The sequence below is a fragment of the Panthera onca genome, chromosome X (genome assembly GCF_046562875.1).
Source record: "Panthera onca isolate mPanOnc1 chromosome X, mPanOnc1 haplotype 2, whole genome shotgun sequence".
In the NCBI taxonomy this organism is placed as follows: domain Eukaryota; kingdom Metazoa; phylum Chordata; class Mammalia; order Carnivora; family Felidae; genus Panthera; species Panthera onca.
The window spans coordinates 111,506,681-111,528,772 of record NC_138357.1 but is presented as its reverse complement, the minus strand read 5'-3'; the positions used below and the strand labels follow the sequence as shown (position 1 = coordinate 111,528,772).

Sequence of the window (22,092 nt, the reverse complement as noted above, 5' to 3'; positions counted from 1 at the left end):
AATGGGAAGGAAAAGTTCTTTATCTGTCCTTCATGGTCTTCTAGCTGGACTAAGAATTACATTTACATGAGACAGATTAATAGGAGAACAAAGCACAGTTTTATTACATGTGCACCAAGACCCTCTAATGAAATTGGGACCTAACAAAATGAGCAGGCAAGTTTTATACTTTTTAGACAAAGAGACAGTAAATCTGTGAGGAGTTGACAGGACAAGGAAAACTTAACTTTAGGAGCTTCAATTAGTAAGGAGTTCTAGACAGAATTTGGGCTGTGGGAGTATATTAATAAAAAGTAAGCAGGGTTGTTTATACAGCCTTCTTGGCTCAAAATTTCCCATCTCTGGTAAAAGGATGTCTCCTTACCTCCTGATACAAGGGTGGTACCTTTGACATGGGAGATTTCTTTCTTGCTTTCAGGTGGATGGTGGAGGGTCTGAGTGTCCTTCTTGCATAGGCTGTCTCTTAAATACCTTTTATTTTAAATAATCAGTATGCTAAAGTGGCACATTTTGGGGCGGCCTGCCTTCTGTCCCTATACATCTTAAAAGATTTCCATTTTGAGGGTACCTGGATGGCTTAGTCAGTTTGGCATCTACCTCATGGTTTCCGCTCAGGCTGTAATCTCATGGTTCGTGGGTTCAAGCTCTGCATCAGGCTCTGTGCTCTCAGCACACAGCCTTCTTGGGATTCTCTCTCCGTCTCCCTCTGCCCCCCCTTGATCTGTCTCTCTCGGAAACTAAACTAAAAAAAAAAAAAAAAGCGTTCCATTTAGAATGTCAGTCAATAGGGTTGAGACCAAGAGCTTTAAGCATCTATGAGAAATGCTTAGAACGTAAGTGACTTTGAGAACCATTATAATGCCTAGGGACGGCAAGGGAGGAGCCTACAAAACCAAGGTGCTTAGAGAGCAGGATCTGGATGCACTTAGCTTCATTTTAATAGTAGGTACATCATAAAAATGCCCCCCGAAGAGAATAGGGGCAAAATGATCTGAAGAATCACCATTGATGTGTAAAAATTCCAAAATACAGATTTGCTAAAGATCTCTCTGGCTTGGGTAGTACTTACTTTCTTTGTTCTATTTGATTAACTTATTCTAAACTGTAATGAAAGCAGACAAGTTTTCATACTCCTTACTCCAAGTGTTTTCCTTGGGCACGTTCAGCTTTTTATGGATTCTTTAGGTGCTTTCTGTTATCACCACTTGTTGGCTGGGGTACTGGGAGGAAACCTGTCATTGCCTTCTTCGTTCTCATCTCTAAATACCTCTCTTCCTACCAACATGTTCACACTGCTGGGATACAAATAGCCCTGTGTGAAGAAATTGAATTTTTTCTTTTCTCTTTCTTTTTCTTCCTTCCTTCCTTCCTTCCTTCCTTCCTTCCTTCCTTCCTTTTTCTTTCTTTCTTTCTTTCTTTCTTTCTTTCTTTCTCTCTCTCTCTCTCTCTCTCTCTCTCTCTTTCTCTCTTTAAGAGAAACCTCCCTTTTAGAAGATCTTGCTCTTACTTCATGGAGAAAAGGCACACCTTTATACAAAGACTCTCAGCCTTCCATCATCTGCTTTAAAGATTCTTCTGCATTCTTGTCCATCATTTTATTCTTCTTTCACAATCCTGCCTCATGTTGAAGGTGAATCCTTCCATATATTCTCAGGATCCTGTCCCCCTTTGCCCTCTCAGGGATATTCATGTCTTTTTTCTCTCCTATATTTTCAACCTCCTCTTCTCCACTGGATCCTTTTTGTCAGTACATATATTTTTAATTTTTAAAAAGACTTAATTGTTTTACAGCAAAATTGAGAGGAAGATACAGACATTTCTCATATACCCTCCTGCCCCCCCCCCCCCACAGAATCTCCTCCATTATCAACACTCCTCCCCAGAATGGTACTTTTTTTTTTTTTAAACCAACAGCGAACCTACGTTGACACATCATATCACCTAAAGTCCATAGTTTACCTCAGGGTTCACTCTTGGTGTTATCCATTCTCTGGTTTTGAAAAAACTTTAATGACCTGTATCCATCATCATAATATCACGCAGAGTGTTTTCACTGCCTTAAAAATCCTCTGTACGCTCACTGTTCATTGCTCTCCCTACACCCCTGGCAACCACTGATCTTTTTTCTGTCTCCATAGTTTTGCCTTTTCCACAATGTAATTTTGTTGTAAACAATACAGTATGTAGCCTTTTCAGATTGGCTTCCTTCACATAGTAATATGTACTTAAGGCTCTTTCATGTCTTCTCATGGCTTGATAGCTCATTTCTTTTCATTGCTGAATAATATTCCATTGTCTGGATGGACCACAGTTTGTTTTTCCAGTTACCAACTGAAGCATATCTTGGTTGTGTCTGAGATTTGGAAATTATGAATAAAGTTAATAAAGTTTCCATAAACATCTTTGTGCAGGTTTTTTTGTTGGTATAAGTTCCTAACTTTTGGGTAAATACTAGAGATCATGGTTGTGGATCCTATGGTAAGAGTATGTTTAGTTTTGTAAGAATCTGTTTTCCATTTTTGGAATTTCCCAAAATGGCTCTACCATTTTGCATTCCCACCACCAGTGAATGAGAGTTCCTGTTGCTCCACAGCCTCACCAGCATTTAGTGGTGTTGGTGTTGATTTTGGCTCTTCTAATAGGTAGGTAGTAGTATCTCACTGTTGTTTCAGTTTGCATTTTTCTGAGAACATATGAAGGGAGCATCTTTTCGTATGCTTGTCATGTATATCTCTTCCTTATTTATTTATGTATTTTTAAAAAATTTAATGTTTATTTAATTTTTGTTTTGTTTTAAGTCATTTTTATTTTTTATTTATTTTTTATCATTTATTTTTTAATTTATATCCAAGTTAATTAGCATATAGTGCAACAATGATTTCAGGAGTAGATTTCTTTTTTTTTATATGAAATTTATTGTCAAATTAGTTTCCATACAACACCCAGTGCTCATCCCAAAAGGTGCCCTCTTCAATGCCCATCACCTACCCTCCCCTCCCTTCCACCTCCCATCAACCCAAAGTTTGTTCTTAGTTTTTAAGAGTCTGTTATGCTTTGGCTCTCTCTCCCACTCTAACCTCTTTTTTTTTCTTTTTTTTTCCTTCCCCTCCCCCATGGGTTTCTGTTAAGTTTCTCAGGATCCACATAAGAGTGAAACCATATGGTATCTGTCTTTCTCTGTATAGCTTATTTCACTTAGCATCACACTCTCCAGTTCTGTCCACGTTGCTACAAAGGGCCATATTTCATTCTTTCTCATTGCCACGTAGTACTGCATTGTGTATATAAACCACAATTTCTTGATCCATTCATCAGTTGATGGACATTTAGGCTTTTTCCACAATTTGGCTATTGTTGAGAGTGCTGCTATAAACATTGGGGTACAAGCGCCCCTATGCATCAGTACTCCTGTATCCCTTGGGTCAATTCCTAGCAGTGCTACTGCTGGGTCATAGGGTAGGTCTATTTTTAATTTTTGGAGGAACCTCCACACTGTTTTCCAGAGTGGCTGCACCAATTTGCATTCCCACCAACAGTGCAAGAGGGTTCCCATTTCTCCACATCCTCTCCAGCATCTATGGTCTCCTGATGTGTTCATTTTGGCCACTCTGACTGGCGTGAGGTGATATCTGAGTGTGGTTTTGATTTGTATTTCCCTGATGAGGAGCGACATTGAGCATCTTTTCATGTGCCTGTTGGCCATCCGGATGTCTTCTTTAGAGAAGTGTCTATTCATATTTTCTGCCCATTTCTTCACTGGGTTATTTGTTTTTTGGGTGTGGAGTTTGGTGAGCTCTTTATAGATTTTGGATAGTAGCCCTTTGTCCGATATGTCATTTGCAAATATCTTTTCCCATTCTGTCGGTTGCCTTTTAGTTTTGTTGATTGTTTCCTTTGCTGTGCAGAAGCTTTTTATCTTCATGAGGTCCCAGTAGTTCATTTTTGCTTTTAATTCCCTTGCCTTTGGGGATGTGTCAAGTAAGAACTTACTGCGGCTGAGGTCAGAGAGGTCTTTTCCTGCTTTCTCCTCTAGGGTTTTGATGGTTTCCTGTCTCACATTCAAGTCCTTTATCCATTTTGAGTTAATTTTTGTGAATGGTGTAAGAAGGTGGTCTAGTTTCATTCTTCTGCATGTTGCTGTCCAGTTCTCCCAGCACCATTTGTTAAAGAGACTGTCTTTTTTCCATTGGATGTTCTTTCCTGCTTTGTCAAAGATGAGTTGGCCATACGTTTGTGGGTCTAGTTCTGGGGTTTCTATTCTATTCCATTGGTCTATGTGTCTGTTTTTGTGCCAATACCATGCTGTCTTGATGATGACAGCTTTGTAGTAGAGGCTAAAGTCTGGGATTGTGATGCCTCCTGCTTTGGTCTTCTTCTTCAAAATTACTTTGGCTATTCGGGGCCTTTTGTGGTTCCATATGAATTTTAGGATTGCTTGTTCTAGCTTCGAGAAGAATGCTGGTGCAATTTTGATTGGGATTGCATTGAATGTGTAGATAGCTTTGGGTAGTATTGACATTTTAGCAATATTTATTCTTCCAACCCATGAGCACAGAATGTTTTTCCATTTCTTTATATCTTCTTCAATTTCCTTCATAAGCTTTCTATTGTTTTCAGCATACAGATCTATTACATCTTGGTTAGGTTTATTCCTAGGTATTTTATGCTTCTTGGTGCAATTGTGAATGGGATCAGTTTCTTTATTTGTCTTTCTGTTGCTTCATTGTTAGTGTATAAGAATGCAACTGATTTCTGTACATTGATTTTGTATCCTGCAACTTTGCTGAATTCATGTATCAGTTCTAGCAGACTTTTGGTGGAGTCTATCGGATTTTCCATGTATAATATCATGCCATCTACAAAAAGCGAAAGCTTGACTTCATCTTTGCCAATTTTGATGCCTTTGATTCCCTTTTGTTGTCTGATTGCTGATGCTAGAACTTCCAACACTATGTTAAACAACAGCGGTGAGAGTGGGCATCCCTGTCGTGTTCCTGATCTCAGGGAAAAAGCTCTCAGTTTTTCCCCATTGAGGATGATGTTAGCTGTGGGCTTTTCATAAATGGCTTTTATGATCTTTAAGTATGTTCCTTCTACCCCGACTTTGTCAAGGGTTTTTATTAAGAAAGGATGCTGAATTTTGTCGAAGGCCTTTTCTGCATCGATTGACAGGATCATATGGTTCTTATCTTTTCTTTTATTAATGTGTTGTATCACATTGATTTGTGAATGTTGAACCAGCCCTGCATCCCAGGAATGAATCCCACTTGATCATGGTGAATAATTCTTTTTATATGCCATTGAATTCAATTTGCTAGTATCTTACTGAGAATTTTTGCATCCATATTCATCAGGGGTATTGGCCTGTAGTTCTCTTTTTTTGCTGGGTCTCTGTCTGGTTTAGGAATCAAAGTAATACTGGCTTCATAGAATGAGTCTGGAAGTTTTCCTTCCCTTTCTATTTTTTGTAATAGCTTGAGAAGGATAGGTATTATCTCTGCTTTAAATGTCTGGTAGAATTCCCCAGGGAAGCCATCTGGTCCTGGACTCTTATTTGTTGGGAGATTTTTGATAACTGATTCAATTTCTTCGCTGGTTATGGGTTTGTTCAGGCTTTCTATTTCCTCCTGTTTGAATTTTGGAAGTGTGTGGGTGTTTAGGAATAATGCCCCTTACCTACTTAGCCCATCCCCCATCCCATAACTCTCTGTTTGTTCTCCAAATTTAAGTCTCTTATGTTTTGTCCCCTTCCCTGTTTTTATATTATTTTTTGCTTTCCTTCTCTTATGTTCATCTGTTTTGTATCTTAAAGTCCTCGTACAAGTGAAGTCCTATGATATTTGTCTTTCTCTGACCAATTTCACTTAGCATAATACCCTCTAGTTCCATCCACGTAGTTGCAAGTGGCAAGATTTCATTTTTTTTTTTGATTGCCGAGTAACACTCCATTGTATACATATACCACGTCTTCTTAATCCATTCATCCATCGGTGGACATTTGGACTCTTTCCATACTTTGGCTATTGTTAATACTGCTGCTATGAACATTGGGATGCATGTGTCCCTTCAAAACAGTATACCTGTATCTATTGGATAAATACTTAGTAGTGCAATTGCTGGGTGGTAGGGTAGTTCTATTTTTAATTTTTTGAGGAACCTCCACTCTGTTTTCCAGAGTGGCTGCACCAGTGTGCATTGGCACCAACAATGCAAAAGAGATCCTCTTTCACTGCATCCTCACCAACATCTGTTGTTGCCTAAGTTGTTCATGTTAGCCTGTCTGACAGGTGTAAGGTGGTATCTCAGTGTGGTTTTGATATGTATTTCCCTGATGATGAGTGATGTTGAGCATTTTTTCATGTGTCAGTTGGCCATCTGGATGTCTCCTTTGGAGAAGTGTCTATTCATGTCTTTTGCCCATTTCTTCACTGGATTATTTGTTTTTTTGGGTGTTGTGTTTACTAAGTTCTTTATAGACTTTGGATACTAACCCTTTATCGATGTCATTTGCAAATATCTTCTCCCATTCTGTTGGTAGCCTTTTAGTTTTGCTGATTGTTTCCTTGGCTGTGCAGGAGCTTTTTATTTTTATAAGGTCCCAATAGTTCATTTTTGCTTTGGTTTCCCTTGCCTCTGGAGGTGTATTGAGTAAGAAGTTGCTGTGGCCAAGATCACAGAGTTTTTTGCATGCTGTCTCCTTGAGGATTTTGATGGCTTCCTGTCTTACATTTAGGTCTTTCATCCATTTTGAGTTTATTTTTGTGTATGGTGTAAGAAAGTGGTCCAGGTTTATTCTTCTGCATGTAGCTGTCCAGTTTTCCCAGCACCATTTGTTGAAGAGACTGTCTTTATTCCAATGGATGTTCTTTCCTGCTTTGTCAAAGATTAGTTGGCCATATGTTTGTGGGCCCATTTCTGGGTTCTCTATTCTGTTCCATTGATCTGAGTGTCTGTTTTTGTGCCAGTACCATCCTGTCTTGATGATTACAGCTTTGGAATACAGCTTGAAGTCCGGAATTGTGATGCCTCCTGCTTTGGTTTTCTTTTTAAGATTGCTTTGGCTATTTGGGTCTTCTCTGGTTCCATACAAATTTTAGGTTTGTTTGTTCTAGCTCTGTGAAGAATGCTGGTGTTATTTTGATAGGGATTGCATTGAATATGTAGATTGCTTTGGGTAGTATCGACATTTTAATATTTGTTCTTCCTATCCAGGAGCATGGAATCTTTTTCCATTTTTTAGTGTGTGTTTTCTTCATTTTCTTTCATAAGCTTTCTATAATTTTCAGTGTATAGATTTTTCACCTCTTTGGTTAAATTTATTCCTAGGTATTTTATGATTTTTGGTGCTACTTTAAATGGAATCAATTCCTTGATTTCTCTCTGTTGCTTCATTGTTGGTGTATAGGAATGCAACTGATTTCTCTGCATTGATTTTATATCCTGCAACTTTGCTGAATTCATGGATCACTTCTAGCAGTTTTTTGGTAGAATCTTCTGCATTTTCCATATACAGTATCATGTCATCTGTGAAGAGTGAAAGTTTGACCTCCTCCTGGCCAATTTGTATGCCTTTTATTTCTTTTTGCTGTCTGATTGCTGAGGCTAAGACTTCAAATACTATGTTGAATAACAGTGGTGAGAGTGGACATACCTGTCTTGTTCCTGACATTGGGGGGAAAGCTCTTAGTTTTTCCCCCTTGAAGATGGTATTAGCATTGAGTCTTTCATATATGGCTTTTATGATCTCGAGGTATTATCCTTCTATTCCTACTTTCTTGAGGGTTTTTATCAAGAAAGGATGCTTTATTTTGTCAAATGCTTTCTCTGCATCTATTGAGAGGATCATGTGGTTCTTGTCCTTTGTTTTATTGATATGATGAATCACATTGATTGTTTTGTGGATATTGAACCAGCCCTGCATCCCAGGTGTAAATCCCACTTGGTCATGGTCAATAATTTTTTTAATGTATTGGTGGATCTGGTTGGCAAATATCTTGTTGAGGAGTTTTGCATCCATGTTCATCAGGATAATTGGTCTATAGTTTTCCTTTTTAGTGGGGTCTTTGTCTGGATTTGGAATCAAGGTAATGCTGGCTTCATAGAAAGAGTTTGGAAGTTTTCCTTCCTTTTCTAATTTTTGGAACAGCTTCAAGAGAATAGGTGTCAACTCTTCCTTAAATGTTTGGTAGAATTCCCCTGGAAAGCCATCTGGTCCTGGACTCTTGTTTTTTGGCAGGTTTTTGATTACTAATTCGATTTCCATACTGGTTATGGGTCTGTTCAAATTTTCTATTTCTTCCTGTTTCAGTTTTGGCAGGGTATATGTTTCTAGGAACTTGTCCATTTCTTCCAGATTGCCCATTTTATTGGCATATAATTGCTCATAATATTCTCTTATTGTTTTTATTTCTGCTGTGTTGGTTGTGATCTTTCCTCTTTAATTCTTTTTTTTAAACTTTTTTTTAATGTTTGTTTATTTCTGAGAGAGAGAGAGAGAGAGTCAGAGTGTGAGCGGCAGAGGGGCAGAGAGGGAGGGAGACATAGAATCTGAAGCAGGCTCCAGGCTCCAAGGCATCAGCACATAGCCTGATGCAGGGCTCGAACTCACGAACAGTGAGATCATGACCTGAGCCGAAGTCGGGCACTCAACCGACTGAGCCACCCAGGCGCCCTTCTCCTCTTTCATTCTTGATTTTATTTATTTGGGTCCTTTCCTTTTTCTTTTTGACAAAACTGGCTAGTGGTTTATCAATTTTGTTAACTCTTTCAGAGAACCAGCTTCTGGTTTCATTGATTTGTTCTACTGTTTTGTTTTGGTTTGGTTTGGTTTCGATAGCATTGATTTCTGCTCTAATCTTTACTATTTCCTGTCTTCAGCTGGTTTTGGGTTTTAGTTGCTGTTCTTTTTCCAGCTCTTTAAGGTGTAAGGTTAGGTTGTGTATCTGAGACCTTTCTTCCTTCTTTAGGCCTGGATTGCTATTTCCTTTCCTCTTATGACTGCCATTGCTGCGTCCCAGAGGTTTTGGGCTGTGGTGTTACCATTTCCATTGGCTTCCATGTACTTTTTAATTTCCTCTTTAACTTCTTGGTAAGCCCATTCATTGTTTTTAGGATGTTCTTTAGTCTCCCAGTATTTGTTACCTTTCCAAATTTTTTCTTGTGGTTGATTTTAAGTTTCATAGCATTTGGTCTGATCTTGGTCTTTTTGTACTTGTTGAGGGCTGATTTGTGTCCCAGTATGTGATCTATTCTGGAGAATGTTCCATGTTTCATGTGTACTGGAGAAGAATGTATATTCCACTGCTTTAGGATGAAATATTCTGAATATATCTGTTGAGTCTATCCAGTCCATTGTGTCATTCAAAGCCCTTGTTTCCTTGTTGATTCTCTGTTTAGATGATCTGTCCATTGTTGTAAGTGGGGTGTTGAAGTCCCCTCCTATTATGGCATTATTATCAATGAGTTTCTTTATGTTTGTGATTAATTGATTTGTATATTTGGGTGCATTTGGAGCATAAATGTTTACAATTGTTAGGTCTTCTTGGTGGATAGACTCCTTAATTATGATATAATGCTCTTCTTCATCTCTTGTTACAGTCTTTATTTTAAAATCTAGATTGTCTGATATAAGTATGGCTTCTCTGGCTTTCTTTTGTTGACCATTAGAATGGCACATGGTTCTCCATCCCTTTACTTTCAATCTGAATGTGTCTTTAGGTCTAAAGTGGGTGTCTCGTAAACAGCATATAGATGGATCTTGTTTTCTTATCTTTTCTGTTACCCTATGTCTTTTGATTGGAGCATTTAGTCCATTGACGTTTAGAGTGAGTACTGAAAGATAGGAATTTATTGCCATTATGTTGCTTGTAGAGTTGGAGTTTTGGTGGTGTTCCCATGTCCTTTCTAGTCTTCATTGCTTTTGGTCTTTTTTTTTTTTTTTTCTTCGTCCTTTCTAGTCTCAGAGAGTCCCCCTTGAAATTTCTTGCAGGGCTGGTGTAGTGGTCACAAAGTCCTTTAATTTTTGTTTGGGAAACTTTAAATTTCTCCTTGTATTTTGAATGACAGCCTTGTTGGATAAAGACTTCTTGGCTGCATATTTTTCCAATTCAGTACATTGAATACATCCTGCCACTCCTTTCTGGCTTGCCAAGTTTCTGTGGATAGGTCTGCTGCAAACCTGATCTGTCTTTACTTGTTGGTTGAGGACTTTTTTTTCCCATGCTGTTTTCACCATTCTTTCCTTGCCTGAGTATTTTGTGAATTTGACTATGATATGCCTTGTTGATGGTCTATTTTTGTTGAATCTAATGGGAGTCCTCTGTGCTTCTTGGATTTTGATGTCTTTGTCTTTCTCCAGGTTAGGAAGGTTTTCCACTATGATTTGCTCACATAACCCTTCTACCCCTCTTTCTCTCTCTTCATCTTCTGGAACCCCTATGATTCTGATGTTGTTCCTTTTTAATAAGGCACTGATTTCTCTAATTCTTAAATCATGCTCTTTTGCCTTAGTCTCCCTTTTTTTTGTTTTTTTTTGTTTTTGTTTTTTTTTTTTTTGCTTCATTATTTTCCACAAATTTGTCCCCAGTAGCACTCATTCTCTGCTCTGCCTCATCCATCATTGCCGCTTTGGTATACATTTGAGATTGAAGCTCAGTTATAGCATTTTTTATTTCATTCTCAGTAGCTTTTACTTCCTTTATCTCCATGGAAAGTGATTCTAGTCTATTTTCGACCCCATTAATGTTTATTTTTGAGGGAGGGACAGAGAGAAGGAGACACAGAATCCAAAGCAGGCTCCAGGCCCTGCGCTGTCAGCACAGAGCCCGATGTGGGGCTTGAACTCATGAACCGGGAGATCATGACCTGAGCTGAAGTCCGGTGCCCAACTGACTGAGCCACCCAGGGAGCCCTATCTTCCTTTTTTAATGTTTAATTATTTTAAGGGGAGGGGAGAGAGAGAGAGTCTGAGAATGAGGGAAAGGGTAGAGGGAGAGAGAGAATCCCAAGCAGGATCCATGTTGTCAGGGTGGAGCCTGATGCAGGGCTTGATCCCATAAACCTGAGCCAAAATCAAGAGCTGGACACCCAACCGATGGAGCCACCCAGGTGTCACATGTGTATATCTTCTTTAGGGAGGTGTCTGTTAATGTCTTCATCTCATTTTAAAATCAGTTTGGTTGTGTTCTTATTGTTGCATTTCCATTGACATTTAAACACAGTTAAATCTCTCACATGGTCAGCAACTGCAACAGAAGCAGTAGCAGTAGCAACAAACATATGCATACAACCCAAGCCCCAGACCTTCAGACTCCTCTCTTAACCCCACATCCACCTCTGCCTTATCTTTGCTTTCTGTCTGTCTCAGTGTAGAGGCCAAGGGCAGACTGCCCCAAGGTGGGTTACTTTGGTATGAAAATTATTTTGAGCTGAAGGCATTTGAGACCCTATAGGCTCCAGAGAAATTTTTGTCTCTCCCTTAACCACACAGAAGAATCTTAATTGGGAGTCTTTCCCTGAATAAGGGTTATTAGCAGAGATAATTTTTATATGAATGACCCATGTATATTGTAGGGCAAACATCTAATTATCAAACCTCTGCTCTTATTGCCCATGAAGTGTATTTCTTTCCTTGGAAGTCCCGGACCCCTTCCCCCTTTCTCTTTAGTTCAGGATGACATGTATGTACCTCATCTTGCCTGTCTTTGGAATTTCCACATCTTTGGGGATTCCCTGTACATACACTATTAAATTTGATTTTCTCCTTTTAAGCTGTCTGATGTCAGTTTGATTCTTAGTCCAGCTAGAAGGACCCTTGAAGGGGTCAGGAATTCTTGCTCCCTGATAGTAGACAAACTCCTTGATTGAGTTGTTCAGACTTGCTGTCTCTACTTCCCATGCACCTTTTATCCTCCTGAAGTGTGGCTTTTGTCTCCAGCCCTCTTTCTTTTCCAGCATCCCCAGACTTATAAAATGGCAGCAACATTCACCTAGTTGCCCTTGCCTGAAGCCTGGGAAGTAATCTGACTCTGCCCCCTTGCTCACCTCCCCACATAAAGTTAATCACCTGGTTCCATTAATTTGGTCACTGAGTGTCTCTCAATTTACCCACTTGTCCCCACTCTGATTTCCCCCTCCTTAGTTAATTTGGGAAGATATTATTTCTTCTTTTATGTGAAGATGATGGGAAGGTTGATGTGCATTGTTATGTGATGGGGTCATAAAGACTTACGGGTGCTGGTGACTGCACAGGCAAAAAATCCAGTCGCTGGAGATTTCCTTGTCATTTTAACATCCTCCTTGTGTGGACTTTCTGTTTAAAATAGTGACTTCTGCATCTCTCTGTTGGTTAACTTTTACTTCCCTGGCATTTTCCTCTCATTTATGAGGCACACCTCTGTTGGTCCTAGAAGTTCTGAGCTCACAGCTGTCATTTAGCTCTGTGGTTGCGTCTTGGCTCTGAACCTCCTTAGCTGTAAGAGCTGGATCAGATCATGGACTCTCTTGACTCTTATTTTCTTTATCCATAAAATGAGTGGCTTCCCCTAGACCAGTGGGTCTCCATGCTGGCTGTAAATTACCATCATCTGGGGGGCTTTTGGAACTCTCAACCTAGGCTGCACACTGGAACAGTGACATTAGCATCCTGACTTCTCACCCTCAGGATTGTTTAAAGCTCCCCCCAGAGATCTCAGTGTGTAGACAAGGTTGAGAACCATTGATTTTATGATTTTAAAGGGCCTCAGCTCTCCTGTTATTTTGTGTTTTTAGTCATGCCCCAATCCCAAGTTGAGATTTCCCTTAATGTTTTTACTAAGTTGGTAAGAAATAGCTGTGAAATTCCCCCCCACCCCCTTCCATCTGCTGTTTGTTCTTATTTACATACGATGGAACCCAGCCTACTGATTTACAGTTCTGGTTCCCTACAACTGTTATTGAACTGAAAACATAGCTGAAAACTTATTAAACAGAAAAAAATTATTTTGAGCTTTGTGCCAACAATTCATTATAGAACCAAGGAAACATCTAAACTTTCCTTCTAACATTAATGCTAAAAATGGATTTACAATCCCATAATCTCAAATAAAAATTTTAATTCTGGTGCCAAACCTAGTATTGATCCTTTCTTGAATATCCTATCAAGAAAATCAAAGCATCTCTGCAAGAGAATGGAATTTTGCGGGGTTTGTATCCATAAACAGGCAAGGCCTCCCCAGACCACTCTGTGCAGGCCTCTGAAGGCAAGTGTGAGAATTTCCCTTTTCCTAGTTCTCCCTGCTGACCCATGAACATAGGAAGAAAAGCCAGGGCAAACACACCATCAGTGTGGGTATGTGGTCCCACTGTTGAAACATTTTAGAATAGGTTTTTCAGAAGACTGCTTTTCTGTAGCAGCCCCTTTTAGACCTACCATTTTATATTTGAAATAACCTAAGACTTTTCTAAGCTGCACGGGAATAGAGAAGAGACTAGGAGGATTATAGAGAACAGCCAAGCATTTGGTTTGACCACTGGCACTAAATTTGGGAAGAACTAGGGTCCGGACATAAGTCTGATTTATACTGGAGAAGTGTCCCTTGGGGTGCTGGCTCTTCATTCCCATTTCCATGTTTATAGTATCTCTTTCAACTGTTTGCTCACTTTTTTTCTGCAATACCCACCTGAAATATACAGTCCATGCCTTTGCTTGTCTTTCTCAAATCCTTATTAACTATTGAAATTAGTTGCCACCTTGATAAGGATAGCTTAATTTTAGGTATAGGAAGGTCAGTTATTAGTGACCTTTGGTGAATTCCTTTCCCCATATAATCATTTTACAACTGGATCATCAAATTGTCCTCTGCAAAGGAATGATTCTTTATCTTCTAGTTGGGGGGGGGGAAGGCATTTTCCTGGAGAAAGAAATGTTGCCAGAATTTGGAGTCAAGCTGAAAGGAACCTCTTTCCCAGCATGTTTGGCCCTGAACTATTTCTCATGGCTCAGAAAACCTTGTTTGGGGGCACCTAGGTGGCTCAGTTGGTGAAGCCTCCAACTTCGGCTTAGGTCATGATCTCACTGTTCAAGGGTTCCAGTCCCATGTCAGGCTGTGTGCTGACAGCTCAGAGCCTGAAGCCTGCTCTGGATTCTGTGTCTCCCTCTCTCTCTGCCCCTCCCCTGCTCATGTTCTGTCTCTCTCTCAAAAATGAATAAACATTAAAAGAAAACCTTGTTTGTAACTTCTTAGTTTTGACCTCTTTGGTTATTTCCTTATAGATGGAGGAATTGATTGAGGGTGTTCGCTGGGCCTTTATTGACATGCTGGAGAAAGAAAATGAGTGGATGGATGCAGGGACAAAAAGGAAAGCCAAAGAAAAGGTAAGGATTCTTTTGATAAAAAAATATGACTTTTGATTTAATGGATTTTTATGCTCTGTATTGTGTACTTGATTAAAAAAATTTTTTAATGTTCATTTATCCATTATTTTATTTTTATTTTTGCTTACACTGTAATTTTATTTTTTAAATTATTTTCTAAATATAATTTATTGTCAAATTGGCTAACATACAGTGTATACAATGTGCTCTTGGTTTTGGGGTAGATTCCCATGGTTCATCACTTACATACAACACCCAATGCTTATCCCAACAAGTGCCCTCCTCAGTGAAATATTCATTTATTTTTGAGAGAGAGAGAGAAAGTGGGTGCGAATGGGGGAAGGTTAGAAAGAGAGGGAGATAGAATCCGAAGCAGGGTCCAGTCTCTGAGCTGTCAGCATAGAACCCGACAGGAGGCTCGAACTCAGAGCACAGGATCATGACCTGGGCTGAACTTAGATGCTTATCTGACTGAGCCACCTAGGCGCCTCTTCTGTACTTGATTTTTTATATTGACTGAGCTCTTGACTCTGAATGACCCCAGAGTTAGGTGTCTGTTTTGGGATGAATACATAGATTTCATCACTAGGGGGTAAGAGAAAATAAGATCTGCCTTTTTCTTTTCTCAAACTGCATTTCAAACACCTTGTAATGCAGCCTTGCCTTCTCTCTTAATTGTTATTTCTAAGAGCCACATGGCCTGCTGCCTAGCGAATTTTGCCACAAACCATTATTGGCTGTGGCAGAGTGCAGAGCAATGGGGAGCCATGGGGAGCAGCTGGCAGAAGAGCCCTCAAGGCACAAAGGAGAAAAACCCATACTGGCTGTGTGTCCTTCTGCTCTGTGCACAGTGTGTGCAAATGTCCTCTGGAAAATCTTTCCCTGTAACCAAGCAGGTCTACTTCCTAACCCATCACTTTGCTCTGATGATCCAAATAGCATGCTTATAAACCGCAGACCGCTGGTAGAGCATTGTGTCGGAATACAAAAATGTTTAATAGAAGTGGACACTCAGTGGGCCTTGTGCAACAAGAGAAAGGAATAAGTGAGAGATGTATTAGCAGCCATGCTGCTGAAAAAACAAATAATCAGACTCATCTTCAATTCTAGGTGTTGGGATGGAGCTGGAGCTCAGGTGGGTAGGGAATACTTGATACATTCTTAATGGATGCTTCTCTGTGTCTGAGAGACTCTGAACTAGGAGCACTTCTTTTTTAGAGATGTATTTTGAAACTTTGCTAATGACAGTAATCCCCTGGGATGCCTAAATGCTCTCTAGCTTTCTGGGCCCCTCCCCTGCAAGGTTTGATTTAGTGGATTGAGGGTGCAGTTTGAACATATGTGATTTTAGCCAGTCTCCCTGGTGATTTTTAGTGCTAGGCAGGCCTGGGTAACATGGCTGAGAGACATTCTGAGTCATGCGAGAACAGATATTTTTGCCCTCTGGTCACAAAACAGAGGGAGAAGACAGGGCAGTGAAACTACTCCATATGATACTATAATGGTGGATACATGTTGTCATACATTTGTCCAGACCCATAGGAAGGGCAACACCAGGAGTGAATCCTAACAGAGCCTATGGATTCTGGATGGTAATGATGTATCAGTGCAGGTTCATTGATTGTAACAGAAGTCCCAGTCTTTTGGGGGAATATTGTTAATGGGAGAGGCTATGCATGTGTCAGTGTTGGGTTTCTTGGGAAATCTCTTTTCAGTTTTACTGTGAACCTAAGCCTGCTCTAAAAAAATAAAGCCTATTAAACAAACAAACAAACCTAAAGAGGGTAGCGTTCGGGGAATGCTTAGCCTTATTGAAATGAGAATGTGCAGAGATTTAGCAAGGGTGTTTTCTAGAGGTTTACTACTCCTGAAATGGATAAACATTGCCATAGATATTTTTGTCAATAGACATGAAAAGGCTGTTCAGTGTTTACAGTGAAGAAACAACTTGGGTGGCCGAGGGTGGCAGGTGTTGGAAGAAGACAAAGGGTAGGTTGGATTTTTTCCCTTTGAGAATCTGTCAAAGCTGTCTTAAGTCATGTAAGGCACAAGCTGATGAAGGCAGGAGCATGAGGGCTGTTGATGAGAAGTTTTCCAGATGGTAGATGAAACTTTTGGCACCAACATATTGTTGTTTTTTGAAGGCTTCATTTTCTGGGCTAGCTTGTGATATCTGGAACACAATTTGTCTTGCACTGGGCAGTTGAGAACTCAGAGCACTGGGGACTCTTGATCCTAGCCTGACCTCTCATGGATCCAGGGTCACCTGTATGGAGGGCAGGGTGGAGTTATGAGGGATGAGTGTGTGTTATGAAAGGATAGATACCAGAGGAATGTTCTGGGGACCGCAGTGACTTCTTTAGGAAGTATGACTGGTTGCCTCAGGGGGAGATCTTCTGAGTTGCATAAAGCAGTAGGCACCTTATAGTTGGGTCTTCTAGGCAAATGGCCCATGGGTCCTTCTTGAAGGCACATTATTTTCAATTCTTCTAGTATTAGCATGTTCTTGTTTGCCCCTGAGTTGCTCTCCAGTCTTCTATTTTATTTCGATGAGAGCTGTCACTTTTTCTTCTAAAAGTACTCTTTGAACACTCTGCTTTCTTTGAGCTGAGTTCAACCTGCCAGGAACTCAACTAGTTCCTTGACAGGTAGAAATATCAAAGGGAATTTTCCTCCTGGATCTCACCAGGCTCCCTGAGTATGTCATTTCAGAGTTCAGGGATGTTTCTTTAATAAAAGGCAAGAAAGAGGGAATGTTTTCCAAGAATTTTCAGCAGTTCTCCAAAACATGTCAGGCCCTGGACCCCAAAAGATGCAGATTTTCTTTTGCTAAATTAAATGAACATGCAGTTCTGGAAATGACCTCTGGGCGGAGCTCATAGACTCACAAAGACAACATTTTAGGAAGCTGAAGGCATTTATGCAGCTTTCTGCTCTGGGGTTGTTTTTGAAAAATTATTTTTTTCCTTGCCCTTTTCCTCTGCTGTCCTCAATTTGATTGCCTTTTAATAGTCAACAAGAAAGGAGAGGTTCTGCCTACTAATTCCTTGAATCTTAGATGGAAATCTCTGAAGATTTTAGGGCTTTGTCTTTCTGATATTCAATAGCCTCTGCATTAAGACGGGATTCGCCTGCGTTCAAAGTGGAGGTGAATAATTCGCCTGCTCTTCCTGGTATGACTTGGCACTGTTCTTTGGGCATGTGTTGTATGCAGTATATCACCCAGGCGGAAGATTTCTCATCAATAATAGTGCCCACACTGGGCCAATGCTGAGTCACTTGGCAACCCATTGGGAAAGCTGGAAGAATGTTCTGATTTGCAAGTGGGAGAGGCTTTTCTTTCTCTCACCATGAAGCTCTGGACCGCAGCAAATGAGAGCACCTCCTATATTGGGTGTTGACCTAAGCATTCCCTAGTACCTGGCCTCCTGAATGGGGAGGGCCTAGATACCTGCAGTGGGTTGAGGCCTAACACCTTGACTTGTGTGGAATTGACCCTGGTTTCCAAATGGAAGTGTGGGGATGTGACTTTGTCGTGTTCTTCACTAGGGGTGATCACTGTAAAAGATAAACGAGGGTGCTTCTGCCCCTGTGAAAGGTAAATTTGTTATCTCAGTCTCTCTGCCTTTCCCTTCTCATCTCTTAAGGGGTCATGAGTGGTTTAGTATTGTGAAACTGACAATGTAGGTTTCAACTGGAAATTTAACATCATGAAATAAGCACCAATTTTTCTTCAGGATTCTGTTTCCTGCAAGCATATGCTTTAACTGTAAACTAGCAGCAAAGGACAGGAAGCCTGTTATTTTTTCGGTTATCATAGATGTGGAATGAGTGTAAGTAAGGTGATACAAATTATGTTGGGGGGTGTCTTCTGGAAGATTTGCCTTTTCAGAACAGAGTACGAAGATCTCAAGGTCACTACATAGCGATTCTGAGGCCTAGCAGGAAGGGATGCAGCACTGCCTTTGGCTGCCCTAGTGGCAGGAGCAGGGCTTCTGCTAGCAAGGTCTGTGTCAGATCAGGAGGAGCAGCTTCCTCACTTCAGCTGGTCCCCACCTAGTTTGAATTCTGTATCCAAAGGCTGGATCCTTTCTGAGATACTTGTTTGTGCTCTTTGCTCCTGGGACCTGTGTTTGCCTGGCCACCCATCAAGAAAAAGACCTAGATGGAACTCCTAGGAAGGCAGTCTCCTTAGGATGCTGTGAGTGGCCTTAACCTTGGCCATAGTAGGTGCAGAGGGTTCCTGGAAGTGTACTACATGGCCCCATTGCCACAGGCATGTGACTCCCAGGCACAGGCTTTGAACAAGTGAGAAGAGTTTTCCTACAGAGGGCCAAACAAAAGTGTATCTCACCTCTTTGGCTTTGTCTCCGTTGGGGAGGAAAAATGGTCTTTCCTTCTACCCTTCTAACTACTTGACTGGGCCCCCTGTAACAAAGGATAGATTAACAAAAGACAATCAAACTGAAGTTTATTAACATGTGTATCTCATACATACATTAGAGAAACTCAGAATAATGAATAACTCAAAGAGGTGGCTTAGAGCCCTGGCTTACATAGGTAGCATCTTTAACAAAGAACACTAAATTTGCAGAGAAATGAAAAAGGAAAGAGGTTTTAGACTTCCAAGGGCAGCAGATTGTGGGAAGGTAAATATATGGGAAACAAATGGTAGTTAGTGAATACAGGATAGTTAGTGAAGTTTGTTGCCTGGATTACTCTGGTGTTATCTCCAGACTGATAGTTGTCTTTGGTGATTCACCTTTGTCCTTCCTGGTAGAGAGGGGAGAGGTACATTAGAGATGCAAATTCCTGGGTGACCTCACACCTGCTGAGCCCTGGGGTGGTGGTGGGAGGCCCAGTGCTGTGCCATTACCATTTCATTGCACATCTGTCAGACCTCCAGCTGCAGGCACCTGCACTTTCCCCAAGAACTTTCTCTTACTATTGGAACCTGCCGTGCCACTCATACAGAGAGGGTCCAGTGGTCTGGGGAAGGAGCACACCCAATGACTGATGGGAGTTGCTGTGTATGTGGTGCAGCCCGCTCCTCCCTCAAGTATGTGTTCAACATGGGCTCCCAGAGTTCCCCCAATGGGGTAAGCTCGGCTTGCTCACATGGGCAACTGGCTCAAGAACCTTTACTGACAGCCTGCCTTGCTCTGCTCACTTCCCCGGTCCCTTCCTGGTGTTTAATGTTTCTTTCACTTGCAAGATGAACTGCTTGTACTCCACTCCTTGCCTCAGGGTCTGCTCTTGGGGGCCCCCAACTAGGGCGTAGCCCCTGGGGTATGTGCTTTTTCCGTCCTTCCTGAATGCACTTCACTGCATTTCCATGCGAGCAGCACTTCAGCAAATTCAATTCCACAGTTTCAGAACCCATGATGTGTCATGTGCTGGAGTAGTAGCTGCAGGTTCAAAGATGATTAGAGGCTTCCTTTACTTGGGGCTCTCACTCTTCTGGAAGAGGATAGCAGGAACATGGGTGCTGAGCAAATGGGAGAAATTTTAGTTAATGCAATGGAGAAACAAAGTGCTCCTGGCTATCCCTGTAGGGGAGGAAGATTCTAAGAGCCCAAACCCCCTGTGGGGGGCCCTTTACTCAGGCACTGCCCTCTCTCTGTCTCCCTTCTCATCTCTGCCTGTGTCCTTGTAGCCTGTGGGTAAGGCCTCTGGTGGCTTTTCCTTGCAGATCTCAACAGCTCTGCACACAGCTCACTTTCCCTTGGTACCTTCACTCTTGCTTCATTTCACATTTTCATTTTAAATTGTTCCATGGAAAAGAAGATAGGGAAGTGCTTTTGTCAAACTGTCTCTTGACCTTCCCTGTTCCAAATTCAAGACTGTTTGCATGTGCTTGAGAATGTGCGGTTTTTGGCTCTACTCGACTGCTCCCCTGGGGACACACAGCATATAAACCTATTTCAGCATCCCTCCCCACTCCCTGTAGATCCCTGGCTCACATGTACTGCCATCTTGAGCTCGCTGGCTCTCTCTGACTCCATCTCTCTGCCTCCATGTTTCTCTGTCTCACATTGCACATGTTGGCCAAGGTAGTAGCTTTCATACTTGTATCTCTTCTCACTGGCCTCAACAGGAAGTACAGTATAGAGGTTAAGCCTCTAGACTGTGGAGAAAGACTGCCTAGGCTCACAGCCAGTGTCTGCCCCTTATTAGCTGTATGGCCCTTTGGAAGTTACTTACCCTCTCTGACCCTCAGTTTTTACATCTCTAAAATGGGGAGATTAGTATCAACCTCAGAGATTTGTTTATGACATGCTCATGTACTTAAAGTACTTAGAAGGGGGCCTGGAGCCTGAGAAAGTCTCTCCACCTGCATTCAGCTGTTTCTTCTAAGCTGCTGTCCTGTGGGAGAGGAGAGGCTTTGGCTGCACTGGCTGGTGAGGAGAGAGCAGTGGGAAGTGAGGTTCCTTGTGTGTATCTGGGTCATTGTGTTTTCCTTTGTTAGGAAGGTCGGTGACAGAGGCCACAGTCTCTGAGGTACCTCTCCTACCTTATGTGTCCTGATGCACCACGTCAGAGCACTGCCCTTCTCCTTACCGCACCCCTCACAGGGCAAGTCATAGTGAACAGCCCCTGCTGAGAGGGTGATAGGGGAGTATATTACTTTTCTTTGTGGGTTTCAGATTTTCTGTTTTCTTTTTCTTTGTTTAAAAATTTTTAAGTTTTTATTTATTTATTTTTGAGGGAGGGGCAGAGAGACAGAGGGACAGAGAGAGAATCCCAAGCAGGCTCCATGTTGCCAGCACAGAGCCAGATGTGGGGCTCAAACTCACAAACCGTGAGAGCATGACCTGAGCAGAAACCAAGAGTTGGGACGCTTAACCGACTGAGCCACCCAGGTGCCCCTCAGATTTTCTGGTTTTGAACAAATCCAGCATTATCTTTGTGATACATATTATTATTATTATTATTATTATTATTACTACTACTACTACTATTATTATTTTATTTTTATTACATTTTATAATTTTAGTTCCCATATAGTTAACATGCGGTGTTATATTAGTTTCAGGTGTACAGTATTGTGTTTCAGCAATTCTGTGTGTTGCTCAGTGCTCATTATGATAAGCGTACTCTGAATCCCCTTCACCTATTTCACCCATCTCCCCCCACCTCCCCTCTGGTAACCATTGGTTTATATACTTTAAACACAAGCAGATATTCGGTGTAAGTAGGAGTTGGATGCATATATTTATCAGAGGCATATACCTGATACGTTATTCATGTGAGCTTAATTGAGTTTTGGTGTTCTGGAACCTCATGGAGGCATTATTTTGGGTGATGCTGTAGGTGATTGGTTCTCGCACTTGAGGTGCGTGCATCAGCATCATCTGGAGGGTTTGTTAAAACACAGATTGTCAGGCCCCACTCCCAGAGCTTCTGAGTAGGAAGCTTTGAGTTGGGGCCCCAGGAATTTGCATTTCTGACAAGTTCTCAGTGATTCTGTTGTTCTTGGGTGATTGGTGATTATAGGTGAAAATTTCTTACACCAAGGCTGTGTTACTAGAACTAGTTAACATTTATTAAGTGGCTGTTTTCCCCCTTACAGGAATCCTTTCTCACGTTTCTCACAAGGGAAGGGAGTGCCCTCATGAGTATCAGAACCCAGCTAGGCTCTCTGCTGCACTGCTATTGTGTCTGCTGAAAAGCCCTTCTTGATCGAGATCCATACACTCCTTCTCTGTCACTTCTAACCTTGACTCCATGTCTGTCCC

The 22,092-nt window shown here is 41.2% G+C and overlaps 1 protein-coding gene across 5 annotated transcripts in view; it reads left to right on the top strand.

The window, feature by feature from the left end:
- The window catches only part of PHEX (phosphate regulating endopeptidase X-linked), a 259,915-nt gene that overhangs the window by 127,652 nt on the left and 110,171 nt on the right, over positions 1–22,092 (top strand). For all 5 annotated transcript variants that reach the window (XM_081793111.1, XM_081793110.1, XM_081793113.1 and 2 more), the window contains one exon: positions 14,252–14,353. In XM_081793111.1, the coding sequence (XP_081649237.1) occupies positions 14,252–14,353 (102 nt within the window). The remainder of the gene's footprint in view (positions 1–14,251; positions 14,354–22,092) is intronic.